Below are 20,216 nucleotides of genomic sequence, written 5' to 3' on the forward strand. Positions count from 1 at the left end.
AGTTAGGAATGGTGCTGACTCTGAGATATAATCCACTTTGATACATGCTAAGGTTATCAAACCGTCATCTGTGAAGTGGCGGTCACAGATGATGAGTTGCTGGTGGGTCTGTCGCGCTCCTGAAGATAAAATCCAACCACTTCTGATGTGCTGGATCTTCTTCTGGAAGTTTAAACAAACACCTAAATCTCTCGCAACCAAAAAAACATCACATCACATCATGCTGACATCAGCATGTTTCCACTCGTATTTATGGGAGGGGCTGCTGCACACAGCAGGTTTTTAGAGGATTACTCTTAAATCCATGAATGGATCAAAATACCACTTTGAGGTTCTTTATAGTGAGGAATGAACAGTAGAATGCACTTTAAACCTTCAAACTGTGGCTTAACTGACTCGTTACATCCCTAGAAATAACAGGATTGACTCTCCCCCTTGTCTCTTCTGGCAGTGTTTCACCTGTGCCACCTGTAGGAACCGCCTGGTCCCTGGAGATCGCTTTCATTACATCAATGGAACCATCTTCTGTGAACACGACCGGCCAGGCGGAGGCCTGCACGCCACACACTCCAGCAGCATCATGTCTGATCAGAAGGTCAGAGGCCACTTTAAGCAGCTGACTGAATCCCTGATCTCGTGCTGCATCACTGATCTGGCTCCTTCTCCGGGTCCTGCTTATCTTTTATTTGTTCATCTTTTGAAAAGTGAATTGATTGTTTAGTCCCACTCCAATCATCTTTGATCTATTTTCAAAGCATTCCCAGAGGTCTTTGAAGCATTATGATGATGTTTTTAAAATCCAAGAACCTGTGAAGACATAGTTTCTGCAGAGCTGATGGACACTTCTGGTGTTTCCATCTCTCTGTGATCCAGCTTGGATTTCCCACATCAGGCCGAGAGGCAAAAACATACAGACAAGAATAAAATTAGAGGATCTTTTTCATTCTTGTCCCAACTTCTCAAGTTCAGGAGGCCCGAACAGGCAGCCTCCCCACGCCGCAGCTGCTGTCTGGCGGCAGACTGGCGACCTGTTCAGGGTGTACCCAACAGTAACGGGCTCCAGTGACCCCGTGACCCTGAAAGGAATGCCTCGGATTAAGCAAACAGATGAATGGATCTATCTGATCAAACTTATTGGGAAACATCACGTGTCCAAACTGAGTCTCATCAACAAAGTCCAGATATTTTAACTCTTGCTGCACCCAAATCCCGCCACTCAAATCAGGCTGCTGCTGGGCGTCCAAATCGCAGCGCAGGACCTCAGATGGCGTCTGGACTAATTGAAACTGGCCGGAGCAGAAAGACGGAACTGGCAGGACCAGAGTCCAAAACGTGTTCCATAGATTACTGGGGATGAGGAAGCTCCTCAACTGCTGATGGTGATGGGAGGTGTGGCTTGTTGAGGCGGACTGAAGCAGGAACCTCTGGACCAGCTCTTACAGAACAGACGCAGGAAAAGAGGAGGAAGTTCTGTCCATGAAGATCTTCACTTCCTCGTCCAGCTGACATCCGGATCAGAACCATACGGCTGGACATTACCCAGATTGATGGATGTTTTTATGTAGCAGCGGTGAAGATTTATGCTAGTGAGACACAGAGCTATCATAATCAGACAGGGGGGATCAGGGGTGGAGCTCCAGAAGCCACGCCCCCTCAGAGGAGATTTTGGGAAACTTCAGATCAACATGAAAAATGTATTTTTAAGACATTTAGGTTGAGGTATTTTGGTTAAAAACTTCAAAATCATAATTAAAACTCTACTGGGAACATTTTTTAAAAATAAAAAAACCGTAATGGGGACTTTAATGAGAAGGAGCACTGAGAGAAAGCAGAGTTAACTAAAGGGAAAAAAGGAAACTTCTGAAGAGAAGCTGAAGGATTAGCTGGTTGGGAAGAAGGTTCTAAGAAGGATGAAGAGTTGAAATCCAGATGGTCCGGACGACATAAGAGCCGCGTTTATACAGGACAGCAATGTGGCTTTCAACCAAATCTCCAAAAGGATTCTGAGCGTACCTTAGACCTCAACACCTGAGTTGTAGGAGCTGCAGAGATGGAAAGCTTGGAGTGGAAGCCGTCTGATTTGATGGAACCCTGTGTTTCATCCCATGTTGTGTGAACTGGATCTTTGACAAAAAGGACCGTTTGTTCCCATCTCTGTTTACTTCTGACCGTCTTGGGATGGAAGTGAAAGTCGGTGTTTGTGATTGGACCGGCTGAAATGCTGACATTTGAATCAGGCAACCGTCACTCATCTTTGGTCCTGAGTTTGATGCAGAAGTAGAAGAATTTGGCACAACGATGATTTCTCTGGTTCACTAAAAAACTGTTTATGAATCGATCAGTTTTACTTCACTAGCATCTCATAATTCAATCAGCCTTTTCCTCATTAATGACTCACCTTTCTGGCTTCTTTCAGGTGTGCTGAGGAAATGGTAACATGGAAAACCAACTCGTGCCTCTTTCTCCACCTGCATTGTATACAGCACCAGCGGTCGTCCTCTGATGGAGCAACACCAACTGCAGCTAAAGGCTTTGAGATGGACCAATGGACAGGCCTAGAGGAACATTGATCACCACGGTGATCTTACAGGTGTGCTCGGCCTGAAGACCGGATCCAGAGTAGCGTGTTGGAATTATCTTTTGTTATTTTTGTTCAGGATGGTGAAGAACACAAGATGACACCAGCGGGAAGTTGAAGAAAATTAACTTAAGATTCCAGAGTTGAACTGATTACGGTGAAATTCAGATGTTTTCAGCATAAGTGTGAGCTGCCTTGTGATCCAGATAACCATCCACCAGATATTCTTGAGAAGTGGCTGACATCTCTGATAACACCCAACCCCTCCCTTTTAAGGGTTTTATTTTCATCATTGCTATAACGGGGTTCCCCTTTTTTTATTGTTTTCCACCCAATTCTACGTGTTTCTTTTTTTAAACAGTACGCTGTATTTTCTACGTCCTGATTGGCTGTTGAGCTTGTCAGTGAATCTCTTGTTTGCTGTGTCTGCCGTGTTCAGTTTACTGGAGTTGCATAAACCTTTGATCACAATCAGATCTTTGTTTTCATTCTACAATCCTGGACTTATTTTACTTTATTCGCTGAGCAGTTTTAAACATCTGAAATGCTACTCTGTTGATCTCCTCCATCACAGGTTATTTTGTGAGCATGTCGATAAATGAGGGGCCACACTGTTGTAAATGTCTTTCCCAGCAAGCTCAGCTGTTTAGAAATAAAACTGCTTAGCTCCCAGTTGTAAACGTTGAAAAGAACAAATGACTCCAACAATGCTCATAGCAGCAATAATATCACCCATAGCATTGAGTGTCGGCCTTTCAGTTTAATCGTGTTTAAGTTAGCTTTTTTTTAACAAAGATTATTAGAACTATTCAAACTATGTTGGAAAAGTTTCTGTTTTTTTTTCTTGATTTTGTTATTTGTCTGCAGTTTCTGAGTGCATAGTTTGAGCTGCAACCAAACACTTCAGGTTCCAACACAAACATGGCTAATTACCCTCAGGAATGGCATTTCAAAGGCCTCAGCCCAAACCATCAGAGATGCAGTTAAAGTGGGACGCGCTGGAGGCCTGCGAGGACGGTGGACGCTCTCCAGCGCTGCAGCCTAATGAGGCCTAATCTGGTAAACTGCTCTAATTAAGAGGAAGGAAACTTTCCACAGGCAATAGACGGCCTGCAGTCGTGATGTCCACAGCTGTCCGGTAGGAAAAACGGAAAAGACTGCATTCATTGAGATTAGCCATACGGCTGAAAAATAGTTCTCAGTAGTGCTGCCACGGTTAGTCGACTAATGGACGATTAATCGACCAAAACTTTATCTTTAGTGAAAAATCGTTTTTTTGTTTAATTTAATCTCATTTAATTTAATCTTGTTTTAATACCATAAACGAATGGACAGAGGCTGCATAACTAAAGTTTAATAAACTCTCATCTTAAGTGTCTGTTTTGTGTGAAAGTTTAGTAATCGTTCACACTATGATTCTCCTGTTCGTTTCTTTATGTTTTTTGGCACAAAAGCTCAATCACACTTTTAGTGATATCAGCAGTCTTGGTATTAAAACATTCAGCTCGTTCAGGACATTACTGCTTGTACTTTTGGTGTTGATAAACTTCATGGTTTTTGAAATGTAGAGCAAAATATGCCTCATAGGAAATACATGAGAAATTGCTCAAATCCCTCCAAAACTTTGTGCACTTTGAAACTTCTGCACACGTTTACCTACAGACACACTTTAAAATGTTTGGCAACTATTGAGTTTTTTAGGGTCATTTGGAGTTTAGCCTTAAGTTTTAGAAACATGCTAGCTGTTTTGGCTAATTTACACATTTTTTTCCAGTTTTTGAGGCTATTTTGGAGTTTAGCTAACATTTTAGCAATATGCTAAAATATTGCCAAAAATATACATTTTTTTCAGTTTTTTTGTGGCTAATTTGGCATTTAGCTGTTATTTTAGCAAGCTTTGGTCTTCAGCATTCTCAGCTCTAGCATCTTCAGTAGCCACATTCAGCTTACAGCATTCTCACTGCCATTATTGCAGATATTTTTGTAGTTTTTGTTAGTTTAAAGCTAGTGATGGTTAAGATTTGTGCTTTACATCAAGTTTGCACATGACCTGATTAGTCGACTAATCATTAAAAATAATCTGTGATTAAATGAACTAACCGTTTGTGGCAGCACTACAGTCATCTCATGAATTCCTGCTTTGATTGTGGACATGGAAACATTTTTTGACTGTTCCAGTCTTTGACATCAATCTTTAGGCACGTGTATGTTTGGTCTGGAGACGGAGAGGCAACTATTGTTCTTATCCATGTGTTTGCATTGAAGAAGCACATCGGATGAGAGGGAGCAGCTGCAGCTCTTCAGTTTAAAATGCCCAGAGTTAGTCCAATTAGCTTCACATCGAGGGCAACAATGAAGCCGGACCGTGTCCGAACACATTCCTCTGCCTTCTCTGACCTGACTTCAATGCATTTGGCTTTTCCTTGGGTTATTATTATTGGGTTATGCACAGATTGTTTTTTTTTTACTTTGGAGAATATTGTGATTTCTGCTACTTTTACAGTAATTCCTCGTAGAGATTATTCCCAGATATATTGAAATCTCTGTATGGCAGCTCAGCATCACTGCATTCACCTGACACTATGAATTCATCTCGACATCTGTAGAGATTTGCTCTGGTTGCTGACTTTAGTATTCATCGACACTGGGCCAATACTCAAGACAGAAAAACGAACTTTAGAATTGATCACACTCTGTAAATAGTTCACATCTCAAACCTATAGTAAAGAACCAGGAAAATTGGACCTTAAACTTCATGAAATTGACTTAAGGAGAATAATAAGACACCAAAAATTGAAACTGTCTTTAAAAATCTGACCCTGCTTGAAGGTGTACCAAAAAAACAAATCTTCAACCGTTGCCTTGTGTGACTACAGGTTTTTTAAACAACTATGGTTTGTTATTCAGTTTCTGTCTATTTCTATTGAGTACTGTGTTTATCAAATGAGTCATCAGTTATCAGTGTATGAGCGAGTGAATCCAAGAGGAAGAACCACCTCGTCGTCTCTGACATATCTGCCTTTAAAGCTGAAGAAAGCCCACCCATAACAACAGGATGTTGAACTGTTCAAAAGTCTCAACTTTTGAGGTTACCTTAATTTCGTTGAGTAGTTAACTTGGCAGAATGCTTATTTTTGGATGATCAAATGGAATGCATATTCTACTGGATACCATATAGAAGTGGAGCTGAGGCTCATTTACAAATGACATTTGAACCGTATCAAAAGCTGTGTTAGCTGCCAATTTAACAATGTAAATATCTGCCAAAACGTGTCTACAAATAATTAGTAACGCGTTAAAAGACTGTAAATAAAGTTATGATTTTGAATTGATTGATCTCAATCACTGTTTTGTGACCCATGACTTCTATGTATTTCTACAGTTCACAGTAGCAAACCCATTAAAACTGCTAACACGCCGGCTAATTATGAGCCAGAGGCTGTGGTGAGGGTTAAACTTGAGGTCTGTGGATCCACAGAACCCTCCACCTTCAGTACAGACATTTCTTAACCTTACAAACCTATTATAACTTGCAACTTTTTTAGTAATTTAATAATTATTAACAGTGATTCTCCTGCTCCTCTCTGTATGTTTTTTGGCACGTAAAACTCAATCACTCAGTGATTTCTGCAATCTTGGTACCAAAACTTTCACCTTGGACATTCCTGCTTGTATTTTTGGTTTTCATAAACCTTTTGAAATATTGAGCAAAATATGCCCCATAGGAAATGAATGAGAAAGTCTTCAAATTTTAAGTAGATTAACAACAAACCTTTAAATATATTCACGAGCTACGTTTTCATCTTTGATAGTAATTTAAAAAATGGAATATAGCTAAGATCTTTGAAACATGCAAAAGTTAGCTAATTTGTAATCTACTGAGGTTTTATAGGCTAATTTATGGGTTAGCTTCTATTTTAGAAACATGCTAATGTTTTTGACTAATTTAGTTTACTGAGGAATTTTAGGCCATTTTGGAGTTTAGTTAGTATTTAAGCAACACACTAAATATTTTTGCAAAATTAGGATGAATTAGTGATTTTTAAGCACTTTTACTAAAAAATATTCAGAAATTTGGGTCAACTTCAGCGCTCCGTCATAGTTCTTTAACAAGTCTTTTATCAAATTTAATATTTTGCATAAAATGACATTTTCAGTAAATCCCTTCAGCAGTTAAGGTAAATTGCGTCACCATTTTCAGCAAAAAGCTTCAGCATCTTCAGCAACCAGATTTAGCATAAAGTATCTATAGTAGCATTATCACAGGGAATGACACTTTTCTAGTTACTAATTGAGCTAATTGAGCTCACAGATCCGAGCTGAAGGTCTCTTGTGTTGGACACTTTTTAAACAGGAATCTTTTGTATAAACTTCTACTGTAATTGAGGCTAAACTTCAGTCATTTTAAGGATGCTTGCTGCACGGTGGTGCAGTGGTTAGTGCTCTCCCCTCACAGCAGGAAGTCCCCGGTTCAAATCCTTACTGAGGGACCAGAAACAGAACCACCAGCTGGGACCTTTCTGTGTGGAGTTTGCATGTTCTCCCCGTGCATGTGTGGGTTTTCACCTCCCACCGTCCAGTAACATGCTTCATAGGTGAATTAGTTACTCTAAATCAGGGGTGTCTAAAGTCAGTCCTCGAGGGCCGGCCTCCTGCTGGTTTTCCAGAAACTCTGTCTTATCTGCTGCTGATTACCTGATCAGGTGTGTTTGGCCAATAAGAAGCTTTAATAATGCGATAAAGTTCATAGTGTCTGTATTCTTCAGAACTGTTCTGATTATTTTGTTTGTTGGTTGGAAAACATGGAGGACACCGGCCCTCGAGGACCGACTTAGACATCCCTGCTCTAAATTGACCCTAGGAGTGACAATGAGTGAGAATGGTGTGTGATTGTAGCCCTGCGACAGCCTAGTGACCTGTTCAGGGCCAAGCCCATCAGTAGTTGGGTTAGGCTCCAGCAACCCCCTGACCCCAAAAGTGGACAAAGCGGGTAAGAAGATGGATGAATGAATGTTTCTTATACATTTGTTGTTGGACTGGACTGGAAAAAGGAAGGGAAGAAGAGTGAGATGTTGGAGATGAAGGATAAGGGTACAAAAGAAAGGGGAGGGGGTTAAGGGAGTTGGAGGATGATTAAAGAAGTGGGGGTCCACACACACCTAAATGTTACAAACATACCTGTTGGCTCCAAAACACCTTCACATACAAACACAGAAAGTGAGCCCAGCCAGAGCACGGCCTTCCCACTGGCCTGGGGGCCCAGCACAAGGCCCCACCCACCTGAGAGCCACTACCACCTGGGAGTTCTGAACGTCGCCCACCCCAGGCACGAACCAGGGCCCCCCAAGGGAGACCTGTCACACACAACTTTCAATTAAAAGATGTTTTTTTGCAATTTGTAGTTTTAAACTGTAAGCATTTGTTTTCTTCAGTAAATGTCGTTTTTCTTTCACGCGTCAAACCTCTTTCCTTGAATAAAATTCTTAATTCCTCTGCAATGAGTAAAACATCTTAAAATAAACATCTTAAAATATTAATGTGTCTCAGAAAAGTGTAGATAATGTGTAACGAGTGTCTTCTCTGTCACTCCATGGGAAACGCGTCCTGATGGCCAATGAGCTCAAAGCCCCGCCCCCATGTGAAATCAGGGTCAACTCAGCTGAATTGAAACTGAAAACATGAAAATGAAAAAAAAAAAAAAAGAAAGTTAAAAGTACAATGAAACATTATTTTTTTAATTCTAACAGTTTTTTTTTCAAGTTTCAAATTTAATTTACTTTTTCAAATAAAAAAAACAGTTTTCAATATTTTTTTTAAATGTTCAATTTTTTTTTTCAAATTTTCAATAATTCCTTCAAGCTTTCAATATGTATTTTGATGTTTAAAACTGCCTTCAATCTTGTTTTTGGTCCACTTTAATCAGATCCTGATTCGATCCCGTTCACCTGTTTGTTTAGTGGGAATCACCAAAAACCTGCCGTCTGATTGGTCGGTCCTTCATGCAGACCAGTATTTACACTATACATAGAAGATGATCTGGATCCTTTGGAATCATCCAGATTTAAGTGGATTACAATTAATTAAAACAATCGTAATTCCCAAAATGTTGTTTTATGTCTTTGTTTTTGTCTATTCTGATTTAAGATGACTTTGATTGAACTCCTGGTTTAAGAAATAAATGTAAAAATATTTTGTGTATACGAGTAATGCATGTCAATAAAAGCCACATAGATCCAATGAAGTATCAAAGTACATCTTTTCTTAAAGGTTGAGCATTTTTTGGTGAGCAGAAACAATGGTTTATCCATCCAAACATTGGTGTCCACATAGTGGAGACCCACAATAAGGTATTTTCTGTCAAACTGTGACCTTGAATATCTGCCTTTGCAAATACTTCGAGTGCAGATATGAACCCTCATTTGTATCTTGGCTGTGTTGCTAATTAGGGCTTAAGCTCACAGAGCTAATTAGTAATATGTAAATGAAGCTTGATTGGTTTGAGGGACATGGAGCTTGCACCATAGAGGGGGGCTGCTCGACCTTAATCCTTGCTTATTAAGATATGAAGATAATTGCAATTAACCTGATTTGCATGCATTAGTGAATGTGTCTGATTCTTTTAATGCTCCCAGACTTGGAGTAAATAATTGATTTCTTATCAGCAGAGACGACCAGAACATTTGAACTGTTCTCCAAATCCTGTTAGGACTGACTTGTATGTTAGTCATTTCAACTCAGATACACTCATGGTGGTTTGTCTTCTGATTCTTTTTAGACTTTCCATCAGCTGTTTTTTCTAGCCGAGCCTGAACCCATTGCTTTATTTATGCCTCATCTCTGAACCTAAGCAGGAGCTGAGAGCCTCCAGTCTTCCTTAAGACCAGTTTCATTCTGACTGGTACTTATTCCAGAAACAAGTACACAAGTTCAAATACACACAGAGGGAGAACTACAAATAAATCCTCGGACAAGACTTTTCTAGTTAACAATGCAGATAGTGAAGTGACTCCAGTAGGTTTACTGCCAAGCAAGGACAAGTTAATGAGGTTTTTATTCTACATGAGCAAATTTTGTCCATATTCATGTAGACCAGGGGGATCAAACTCAATCACTCAAGGGGCCAGAATCCAAAACACACCTGAGGTCACGGGTCGAGCAGGATAAACATGTATTCAACACTCTGAAACTACATTTATAAAACTTTAAAACTGTAACTTTTTAACATAAATATGAACTAGATATATAGCATTACCTGTGATAATGTTAGTGTGAATGCTGGAAGCTGAATTTGGCTGTTGAAGATACTAGTGCTGGTAGCTGAAGATGATGAAATTGATCACTGCCAGCTAAAATATTAGCTAAATGCCAAATTAACCTAAAAAACGAAAAAAAATTAAAATAAAAAACTTAGGTTAGCCAAAACAGCTAGCATGTAGCTGAAAATTAGCTTCAACCTTTAAAACCTTTAACCTTAACCTTAACCTTTAAAACTGTAACTTTTTAACATAATTATGAATAATAAAAAGACAGAATATTATTCCAGAATAAATCAATGAAACCTTAAATAACTTTCAATATTTTACTCTCCATAAAAATACATTTTGTCAAAATGATAATTACCTGGAGGGCCGGATCCGGCCCCCGGGCCTTGACTTTGACACGTGATTCAGAACCACCACAGACGAGTCTCCCTCAGCCTGGACGCGTACCACACAAATAAAGAAATGGAAAGAGTTATAGATGACCTTAAAATAATCGGCTGCACGCATGTCCTACAGGTGTTGATACAGAGGTGTTAAAGTACATTTTCCTTTCTTTGTGGACGTTTTTGAGGACAAGAAGGATTTAAAAGTTCTTAAATCCAAGTGAAAGCAGTAACTAGAAAGCGAAAACAGAAGCACTCACCAGCTCCAGTGACACCCACTGGATACTCAGTGATTTTGCTGATAAAGTGGGATTTTGAATTAGTCTTGTTTTGAGAGCGGATGAGGTAGTAATTCCATTCCATCAGAGCACTTTGAATAATTAAACTGATCAACCTAATTAACTCAATTAAGTTGATTTGACCACAGAATACTGCCATATGGTGCAAGGAGACAAAGGGGGGTGGGGAGGGGGAGTTAATTAAAAGTAAAATAATGAGGATTTTAATTAACTGGTTCCCTAGACGTCAGCAAGCAAGGATGTGGAGTTGTAATTAAAAAGTCCTGTAGTGCTGGCAACGTTCTCCCCTTCACTGTTTTAATAACAGCAAGGCTGCCATCCATTTGAACCTGTAAATGAATTTACAATTTTAACTGTCCCTGGTTGAGTTTTACACCATCCAAACAGTTTTCATCATTCACATGCATTAGAGTGAGAGGACTTTCATGAACCTTGATGGGTTTGACGTTCACTCGTCTTCTCTGTCCTCTTTTTGTTTGAAACCTGACATGAGGACAAATCCCTCCATCATCAGATATGATCACATAATGCCAATAAACTATAAAATGAACGTTTTTGTGTGCATTAAGCTTTTAATAGACATTAATTCATAGAGGTCTATTGCAGATCACGGTTTAGATCTCTATCAGACGTCTTTCCTACATCTACATGTGTTCCAGTCCCATCGTGATTGTTTTCTAACATACATCTGTTGTAGTTGTCTATTAGTTATCTTATAGACATCTATTGTATTGTGTTACCCATTTAGAAGTCTAAATAGTGTTTTGAGAGATATCTGCATTTAGATGTCTACTATACATCTAACTGTAGATATCTAACCTTTGAATATGTTTAAGTTTTATTAGAACACTTTTTAAAATACTTACTAGACATAAAATAGAAAAGTCAAGTCAAACGTCTTTGTTTTATGGTGATTTTGACATGCTGTTCTCCTCCCGCTTTTATAAAGTGTAAACAGGACAACATCGGGTCAAGTTTTTTACTGAATACACGTAGATGCAGGTCTATATGTGCTGTGCAGCACAAGATCAGAAAATGTGATTTAAGTTCATTCTAATAATAATCCACTCTGACACTAGATTTAAGCTTTTACCACCATTTCATTCAGATCTATGACAAGTTAAAATCTAAACAGAAATACAAACCTTATTCCTTTGAAAAATATGTTAGAACCCCAAATAAGTCACTTTTCATTTGAAGTCTTGCTGTGATTTCTTCCACATTGTCTCCATCTTTCGGTCTGTTCTTTGGGTGATGTGGGTCTCTGCTCTGTGATCGTTCTCTTTGCAATGAGAAGTAGAATTCTTAACAAATTAAAATTACAGTTTGATCTACTATTGCTCTTAAATATGTCCAATTCAGCTGAAGTTGGCCCCAATACAATTTTAATACTCAAGCCATTTTTAATATCATCGTGTACCGCTTTCTACAAATTAACCAACTTAGGACAATCCCCAAATATGTGGTCATAGTCTCCCACAAGAGCACATCCGCTCCACCAAGCTTCAAGTTCGAGTTGTATCAGACAGGGAGGGGTGCAGCATCAGGCAAAGTTATTGATCATGTCCAACTTTAGAGTTATTTCATTTATGGTTTTGATTATTAGCTTTTTTTACATTTTACATGAAATGAGTGGTGTGTCAAACTGTAAAAAAAAAAAAAAAAAATGCAATTTGGCTCCCACTGCTAGCCCAGGGCCGGCCCTGATTTGGGGGGCAACAATGACTCCAAGATATCTGAATCCCCAACAATTCATTTGGAATTGAATGCTGCTTGAGAGGATTGTGGGCCACTGGCTTTTTAACACCACTGCCTCTGATTTTGATTTGTTAATTTTATGACGCAAAAACTTTCCATCTTCCCAAAAAGAGTCCATAAGAGCTGGAATAGATGTTACTGGATCACTAATATATGTTAAAATGTCATCTGCAAAGAGTGAAATCTTGTGTTCTTTCTTTGTCCTCAATCCCTTAATGTTAGTGTTCATCCTGATAATGCTGCAAGAGGTTCAGTGTTAATTGCAAACAGCAGGGGACTCTGTTACCCTGGGGAACTCCTCTCTCCAAGTAAAGTTAAAAAAATCAGAGCAGCATCCATTAACTCGAAAATGGGATTTTCAATTTTTGTAAATTATCTTTATCTACTTGACCAATTTTGGATGGAAGCCTGAGGCTAAAAGAGTATTGAATAGAAAAGACCAATTGACTGAATCAAATCCTTTTTGAGTATCAAAACTAATTACTATAGAGCTACCATGGAGGAACACCTGTGAAAGTCAGAGCCTGGGAGCTGGATCGGGGCAGACGGGTAATTCTATCCGGCCCTCCAGATCATTTTATTTTATTGTTATTAATGACCAGATGTTATCTTGTGCTCATTTCTAACTTTTATAATTTTGACAAAATATATTTTTATAGAGAGTAAAATATTGAAAGTTATTTAAGGTTTAAGTTGATTTATTCTGGAATAATATTCCTGCCTTTTTATTATTCATAATTATGTTAAAAGGTTACAGCTTTAAAGTTTTAAAAGTTGGCATTCTGCTAGCTTTATGGACTATTTTGGCATTTACTAAGATTGTTTAAGCTATTTTGGAATTTATCTAATATTTCAGCTGCATGCTAGCTGTTTTGGTGAATTTAGGCCTTTTTTTGTTTTGTTTTTTAGGCTAATTTGACATTTCGCTAATATTTTTAGCTGGCTATCAGCTTCAGTGTTTTCAGCTATCAATTTCAGCATCTTCAGCAGAAAAAAATCAGCTTACAGCATTCACACTAGCATTATCACAGGTAAAGTTATATATCTAGTTCATAATTATGTTATAAAGTTATGGTTTTAAAAATGTAGTTTTAGAGTGTTCAATAAAAGTTTATCCTGTTTGACCTAAGGTGTGTTTTGGATTTTGGCCCCTGATTGAGTTTGACACTCCTGATTTGAATAGACTTAATTCAATACAATTGCACATACAGTGTTCTGTGTATTCCCAGATTTTTTGACTTTTCCATTTTGTCTCCACTCAAGAAGCTTGTATGAAATGTTTGTGTCCAAAGGAGGTGCTGCAGTGCTGAGGTGTATCTCTGCACAGTGGAGCCCCCTATGGAGCATAGAGGAGAGGAGGGATATAACCAATGGACGCCCCCCCAACCACACCTTGTCCCTGTATGGAAGAAGGTCTTGTGATTTAGATGCTTCTTTTCAGATAATTTGAGGGATTCACTGAAGGCTTTGCAGGCCCTGACGGTACGTCACTGTTATAATTCCTCATCATCGCGTTGTTTTATTCTTGCCTTACCACCATGTGTGTACGTGTGCGAGCGTGTGTGCATGTGTTGTTCCTTCTTTTCTCTGAGGAATGACACAGTCGAGAAGTCCAGCCGATCCAAAATCATCCCACCAGGAAGACAGGCTTTCATTAGCACTCTGTAATTAGGAACAGATGCAATCTACAGCATGGGATTCCACAGACAACACACTGCACGAATGAAGATCCACCACTGCTCTTCTCAAAGCAAATAGGCTAAAGTAAGAAACAGAACAACGTTGACTGTAAACCTAATGCTGACAAATAGTTAATCATAATTGTAACATTCACAGAGACAAACTTCCAAGAAGTTAAATGTTTTTCCAGACAATGAGTGGAATTATGGGATGTTTCAAAGACAATTTGGGTCAGTTGAAGTCTTCATTGACCTAAAACAAGTAATCTGGGGAATGACCTAACAATAAAAAAAAAATTGGATGGAAAGTGGATTTACAAGAGACCCAGACCCTTAAATCCACTGAGGTTGATGAACTAAATGAAGACAGCTGTGGATGATTAACCTGAACATGGTGAGACTGACCTGGAAAACAACCACAAAAACCAAAGCATAGAACCATGACACTGTCTCAAGGCTATGAATCTACCTCCAGAGATCTGCATGTTACATGTCCACTGGAAGCAACAGCATTAGAGGGTTAGAGCCCATGTTGTTGAAGCTAACATCCCTGGGTGTGGACGGAACTTAATGAAAGATACAACAAAGGATCGTTGGAGTGGTGGATGAGGAAACCTGTCAAACTTCCAACAAAATGTTCCTGTGGTTCTGCAGACACATATGAGCTCACACAATCAATTAGAATGAATGGTGGAAATCCATAGCTGACACAAAGGCATAAAATAGGAAAATGAAAGGTGGAAGTTTGTTCAAATGAATGTGATAAAACCACAATTCTTTTGTGAGATCGTGGTGTGAACACATGAGACAGAAGTGGGGCTTCATGGTAAAGAACATCATGACACTTTTTACAGAAAAGAATTATGACCTTCAAAGAAAAGAACCATAGACTGTAAAAATAACTGGACGTCTCTTAAGTTCCAAAAGGAAGAACCTGCTGGTTCCAAGAAGTCAAAACCCTGTAGACTTCTACAGAGAAATAGACAGTTATTCTTCAGTCCTTCTGTTTGTCAGAATGGTCATTCTTCCTTTGATACTTTTCTCCTTGACATCTTCTTGATAATCCTCATTTTTTCATGATATGTTTTCTTTATAGCAACTTATTGAAGTTATAAACTGACCAATCAGATGTAAAAGCCTCCAACGTTTTTGACAGTGTCTCCAGAGCCACTTTCAGTGGAAGGGACATGGACTTCCAACAAGCTCACTCATAATCGGCGACAGTAGTTGCCATATAGAAACGTGACCGACTCGGACCAATCACTGTTGACTGGCTCCAAAAGGCGGCGCCTGTATATCATTGGTTTAGTTTCATTGGAGCTGGAGGTAGGCCATTTCCATGAGTGACGTCACATTTCTATTTATGGTCTTTGAGAAGAACACGGTCCCAACAGTCAAACATGGTGGAGTCCAGCTTTGCTTTGATGTTCCTGGCTCTTGGATGTGTTGACTGTGTAAACAGTATCATGAAATCTGCTGATTATCAAAGACTTTTGGGGAACAACTATGTGGTCAGTGTTGAAAGCTGCATTACCACCAGATGTCATGGGTTTTCCAGCAGAACAAGGACCTGAAACTCAAAAATACAACCAGAAATTGTTTTGGTTACAATCAAGGTGCTTCAGCGTCTGAAATGAGTCCAGATCTAAATCCCACAGAACACTTGAGGAGAGACCTTCAACCAAAGTTTAGGAGAAGGCATGAAGGATCTGGAGCTGCTTGGATGTGCAGTCCATGCGTCTAGACCGGAGGTCTTCAACCTGCAGCTCCAGATCCACATGTGTCTCTTTTATCTCTCCATGGTGACTCCAAACATAAAATAAGTCAGGAGACTGCTGACCCAGCCATGCCACCAGCTCAAAGGTGAACCATATGGGGCCCACATCAAAATGCTCTCTATTATTCCACTCATACAGTTTATTGTGTTCCTAAAAAAATCTCTGAACCAAGAGAGCAGAGGAAGAAGCAGCTCGGTCTCTTCAAGGACGTCATTATTGACATTTGTCTTGGTGGCTCTAACTCCCTTTCTGTGCTCATCTGCTCCTGAGTCAACAGTCATCCAGATAGCGTCCAGGTCCAGCTCACGACACTTTGGAGACGCGTTCAGAACATCCTTGGTCCAGCTAAATGCACAAAGAGCCCATTCACAGGAGCAGAACAATAAACCAGCCATGCATCATGCCTTCTTGTAAAACGTGCACCGACACAGTGGTGGAACACGCCAAAGACTCCAGAGTTACTTCTTTATTTGTACAACCAAACCCCCTTGTTTGCTGTGCTACATATATTTCATTTAGAAAGACATGAATATTAAACTTAATATATTTAATCCACCAGATAAACAATTCTTCTGAAGCCTTTTCTCTGTTTACCCAACAGATCAGGCATAATTACTGATGTCTGGCACTGAGCCTTGGATTTTAGTGCTAACCTCAAACTACTATATCTAAGCTGGTCTAACTCTTAATTCATACAAAAAGTCATTAGGAATGAGGAAACCTGCAGGCTCAGGCACGTTTCATATTACTCCAGGATTAAGCTGCCATCTGTTGAGTAAATAAACCTCTTCACTGGGTGAGAGGTAATGCAATTTAATTTGATGTAATGTGATAGTCATCTGTAGGAAATTGCCTGTGAGCATCAAAGCCGCTGCAGCCTTATGAGAGAAAGCAGCTGGGGGAGCAGATGAATCTGGGGTTCAGTTTCTCTAATGTTGCAATTCATTCAGTCCAGAATAAAATAATCAATACCTCAGAGAGAAACCTGTACTTCTACTCTAGGGAGCCTTTTGCCGTCTACCCTTAAAAATCCCATTCACTGCATATAAAGTCGAGGCCTGCATGGTGGTTAGCACTCTTACCTCACATTGAGATGGCCCAGGTTCAAACCTCAGCTGGGTTCTTCCTGTGTGGAGTTGTCATGTTCTCCTTGTACATACAGTTGTGTTCTAAAGTTTACATTCATGTGTAAAGATCACAATGTCATGGCTGTCTTGAGTTTCCAGTTACTTCTACAACTCTGGTTTTTATCTGATAGAGAGATCTGAACAGATACTTCAGTGTCACAAAAATCATGAAGCTTGGTTCTTTGATGACTTTATTACGGGTCAATTGAAAATGTGACCAAATATGCTGGGTCATGAAATATACACTTAGCAACATGAATTAGCAATTTTGGTTTCTAAGAAAGTTGCTTCAACAAAATAAGCTTCATATTATGACCTCTTGACTTCTTGTGAGTAATCATGAGGGACTTCAGCTGGTGAATTCTCTGAGTGTCAAACTCAATCACACAGGAGGCCAAAATCCAAAACACACCTTAGGTCGTGGGCCGAACAGGATAAACATTTACTGAACACTCTAAAACTAAAGTTTTAAAACTGTAACTTTTTAATATAATTATGAACTGGATAAATAGCATAACCTGTGATAATGTTAGTATGAATGCTGTAAGATGAATTTGGCTGCTGAAGATGTTAGTGTTGATAGTTGAAGATGCTGAAATTGATAGCTGAAAACAATGAAGCTGATAGCTGAAAACACTGAAGTTAATAGCTGAAGCTTAGCCGGCTAAAATATTAGCTAAATGCCAAATTAGCCTAAAAATCTATTAAAAATATATAGTAGGTTAGCCAAAGCAGCTATCATGTAGCTGAAAAAATAGCTAAATTTCAAAATATCCTAAAAAAAAGATAAAAGCCTGTTAGCCAAAACGGCTAACATGTAGCTGAAATATTAGCTAAACTCCAAAACAATGTAAAAATCTCAGAAAATGTTAAATAGTCCAAAAAGGCAGGAATATTATTCCAGAATAAATCAACTTTAAATAACTTTCAATATTTTACTCTATGTAAAAATATATTCTATCAAAATTATACAAGTTAGAAATGAGCACAAGATAACATCGGGCCATTAATAACAATAAAATAAAATGATCTGGAGGGCCGCAAAGAATTACTCGGAGGGCCGGATCCGGCCCCCGGGCCTTGACTTTGACACATGTGATCTAAAGTGAAAAATGTTATATTTTTGTGACAGTTTCCTTTGTTGTACGATGTCTTCAAATGCATGTTTCTTCAAAATAAACTCCAGTAGAAAAATATAAATATAGTATAAATGTAAATATAATATAAATGTATTACAGATGTCATTAAATAGTGTGTGTGGATGGGAAAGACATGTGGCGTACGCCCTCTGACTGCCATTGCCTTCTGGTCCCAAACATGACAAAAGACGTTCCAGTTGATCTCCGCGGTTTTAGAAGAACAAATTCTGTTATTACACTTCTTCCTTGGAGCAACATAACATGCTTTGGATGACTTTCACAGCGTTCACAGCTACTTGTGTCCCATTTGATTGATGTTATATACTGCTAATGTTTTTTTCATCCAAATCAGTGGGAGCTCAAGTGTTGGTGCATGTTATTACCAAACAACATTAGCAAAGGTGGTAATCTCTCTGATTCCATCATTTACCTCTGGGGTGCAACATAAATCTTTCACAGAAATATCAGTCTGATTAAAGTGATGGGTCTTCATATTTCAATTTAAAGAAAGTGTTTTTTGTAAAGACTATGGAAGCATATTGCATTTTAAAAAAATGTGTTTTTCATACGAATTCTTTTAAGAACTACAAAAGCAAAGCAGCACGCACAGGCTGGGAACTAACCTCTTCTACTCAGGAAAACTTTAAGTTTAGGTTTAGTTTAAGTTTATTAGATTTATATGGTGCCTTAAAATGACCTCGGTTAAACAAGACAAGCACATTAAAAGTTCAAAGAACGATAAAAACAACAGCTAAAAATGTTAAAACTACTTCAGATAAAAATAAGATATATATAAATTACATAACAACCATAAAAACACCAGAAAAAAAACAAAAATAAGACACTAAAACAGTAAAACACACCTGCAGATCAGAGTCTCACGCCGTGTCAAAAGCCTGGCAGTAAAAGTGTGTTCTAAGAAGTTTTTTAAAAATGGACAGTGAAGAAGACTCGATCCATGTCCGTTCAGCTCATGCTCGTCACAACATCACCAGTCTGTTCTTCACTTTATCCTCAAATGTTACAGAGCAAATCGTGGGGAAGCATTAAATATTCTCCAGTATGAGCTGTTTATTTTTGTTTGTGGTGATGCAGATTATGAGGTAAAGCCGAAGTTTTTTGACAAATAAACACCTCAGACAAATTATCCGATTTTCAGTAACTCCTCATAAATGATGCTAAAAATATCACAAGTACTCATTTTTACTAAAAGGAACTCCACAGAAATCACTAATATCATTATTTCTTTCTCTAACGCTGCATTCAGACAAAATGCAAAAATGTGTTCATAAGATGCTTGTGGGAGGAGCTACAGTCAAATGTTTTCAGCCTGATCGCTACATGGAGTGGTGTCTGTGTATACGTCATTACAATACATGGAAGAGGAGGATGCTGGGAGATCAGGTTCGTTTATCTTCTGCAAAAACATCAGTGATCTCGTCTCCATGTCTGGGTTCATGAGATCATTCAGAGATTCTCCCAGAACAGTGAGTGTCGCTCCAGCTGCATCAGAATGACGGCTGCTTCTGCTGTGTTTCTGTGTGACTCAGTATGAAGACTTGGTGTCCTGCATTCACCCGAGAGAAAACAAAATGAAAATAAGAATAAAAGTTGCAGCCTGCCCCGCTGCAGCTGCACTCCTGTTTCCCCGCCAGCCAGCCTCCCGGGGGTCAGGGTAGAGGGGTGGAGGGCACGATCGCTCCAGCCCCATGAGGCCTGCGCCAGGCTGGTGACTTTACCAGGGTGTACCCCGTCTTCACCAGTAGCCAGGGTCCGGCAACCAATGGGCCTGACAGGGATAGAGCAGATTAAGAAGATGGATGGATGGATGGATGGATTGATGGATGGATGGATGGATGGATGGATGGATGGTCAGGACGAGATCACTCACATCAATATTGGATTTTCACTCTTCTTGCCAAAGTTCTGATTTTTTTTCTCTGTCAGAAGTGGTGTAGGACCAAACATCCAGGAGACCGGGCTTGGAGGGTGACTGACAACTTCAGCAAGGCAAGGTAAGTTTATTTTTTGCACACTTCATGTACAAATACAATTCAAAGTGCTTTACATAAAACATCAAAATAAATAGTAAAGGTGTGATCATTAAAATAAGATTAAAAGAAAGTAGGCTGAACAGTTATCATTACTGGAGCTACAGATCATGACGTCAGACTTCTGAAGCTTACATGGTTTGGCTACAACTATAATACCTC

General features: G+C 39.1%; 1 protein-coding gene across 2 annotated transcripts in view; it reads left to right on the plus strand.

The window, feature by feature from the left end:
* Positions 1 to 3,258, plus strand: part of lmo4a (LIM domain only 4a) — a 14,536-nt gene extending 11,278 nt beyond the window's left edge. The window contains exons 4-5 of one of the 2 annotated variants that reach the window (XM_024268556.2): positions 452 to 595; positions 2,417 to 3,258. In XM_024268556.2, coding sequence (XP_024124324.1) covers positions 452 to 595; positions 2,417 to 2,425 — 153 coding nt within the window. In that variant the 3' untranslated portion in view covers positions 2,426 to 3,258. The remainder of the gene's footprint in view (positions 1 to 451; positions 596 to 2,416) is intronic. The other variant, XM_024268557.2, reaches the window with a different exon arrangement.
* The last annotated feature ends 16,958 nt before the right edge of the window (positions 3,259 to 20,216 follow it).

This window comes from Oryzias melastigma, linkage group LG12 (assembly GCF_002922805.2).
Source record: "Oryzias melastigma strain HK-1 linkage group LG12, ASM292280v2, whole genome shotgun sequence".
In the NCBI taxonomy this organism is placed as follows: Eukaryota; Metazoa; Chordata; class Actinopteri; order Beloniformes; family Adrianichthyidae; genus Oryzias; species Oryzias melastigma.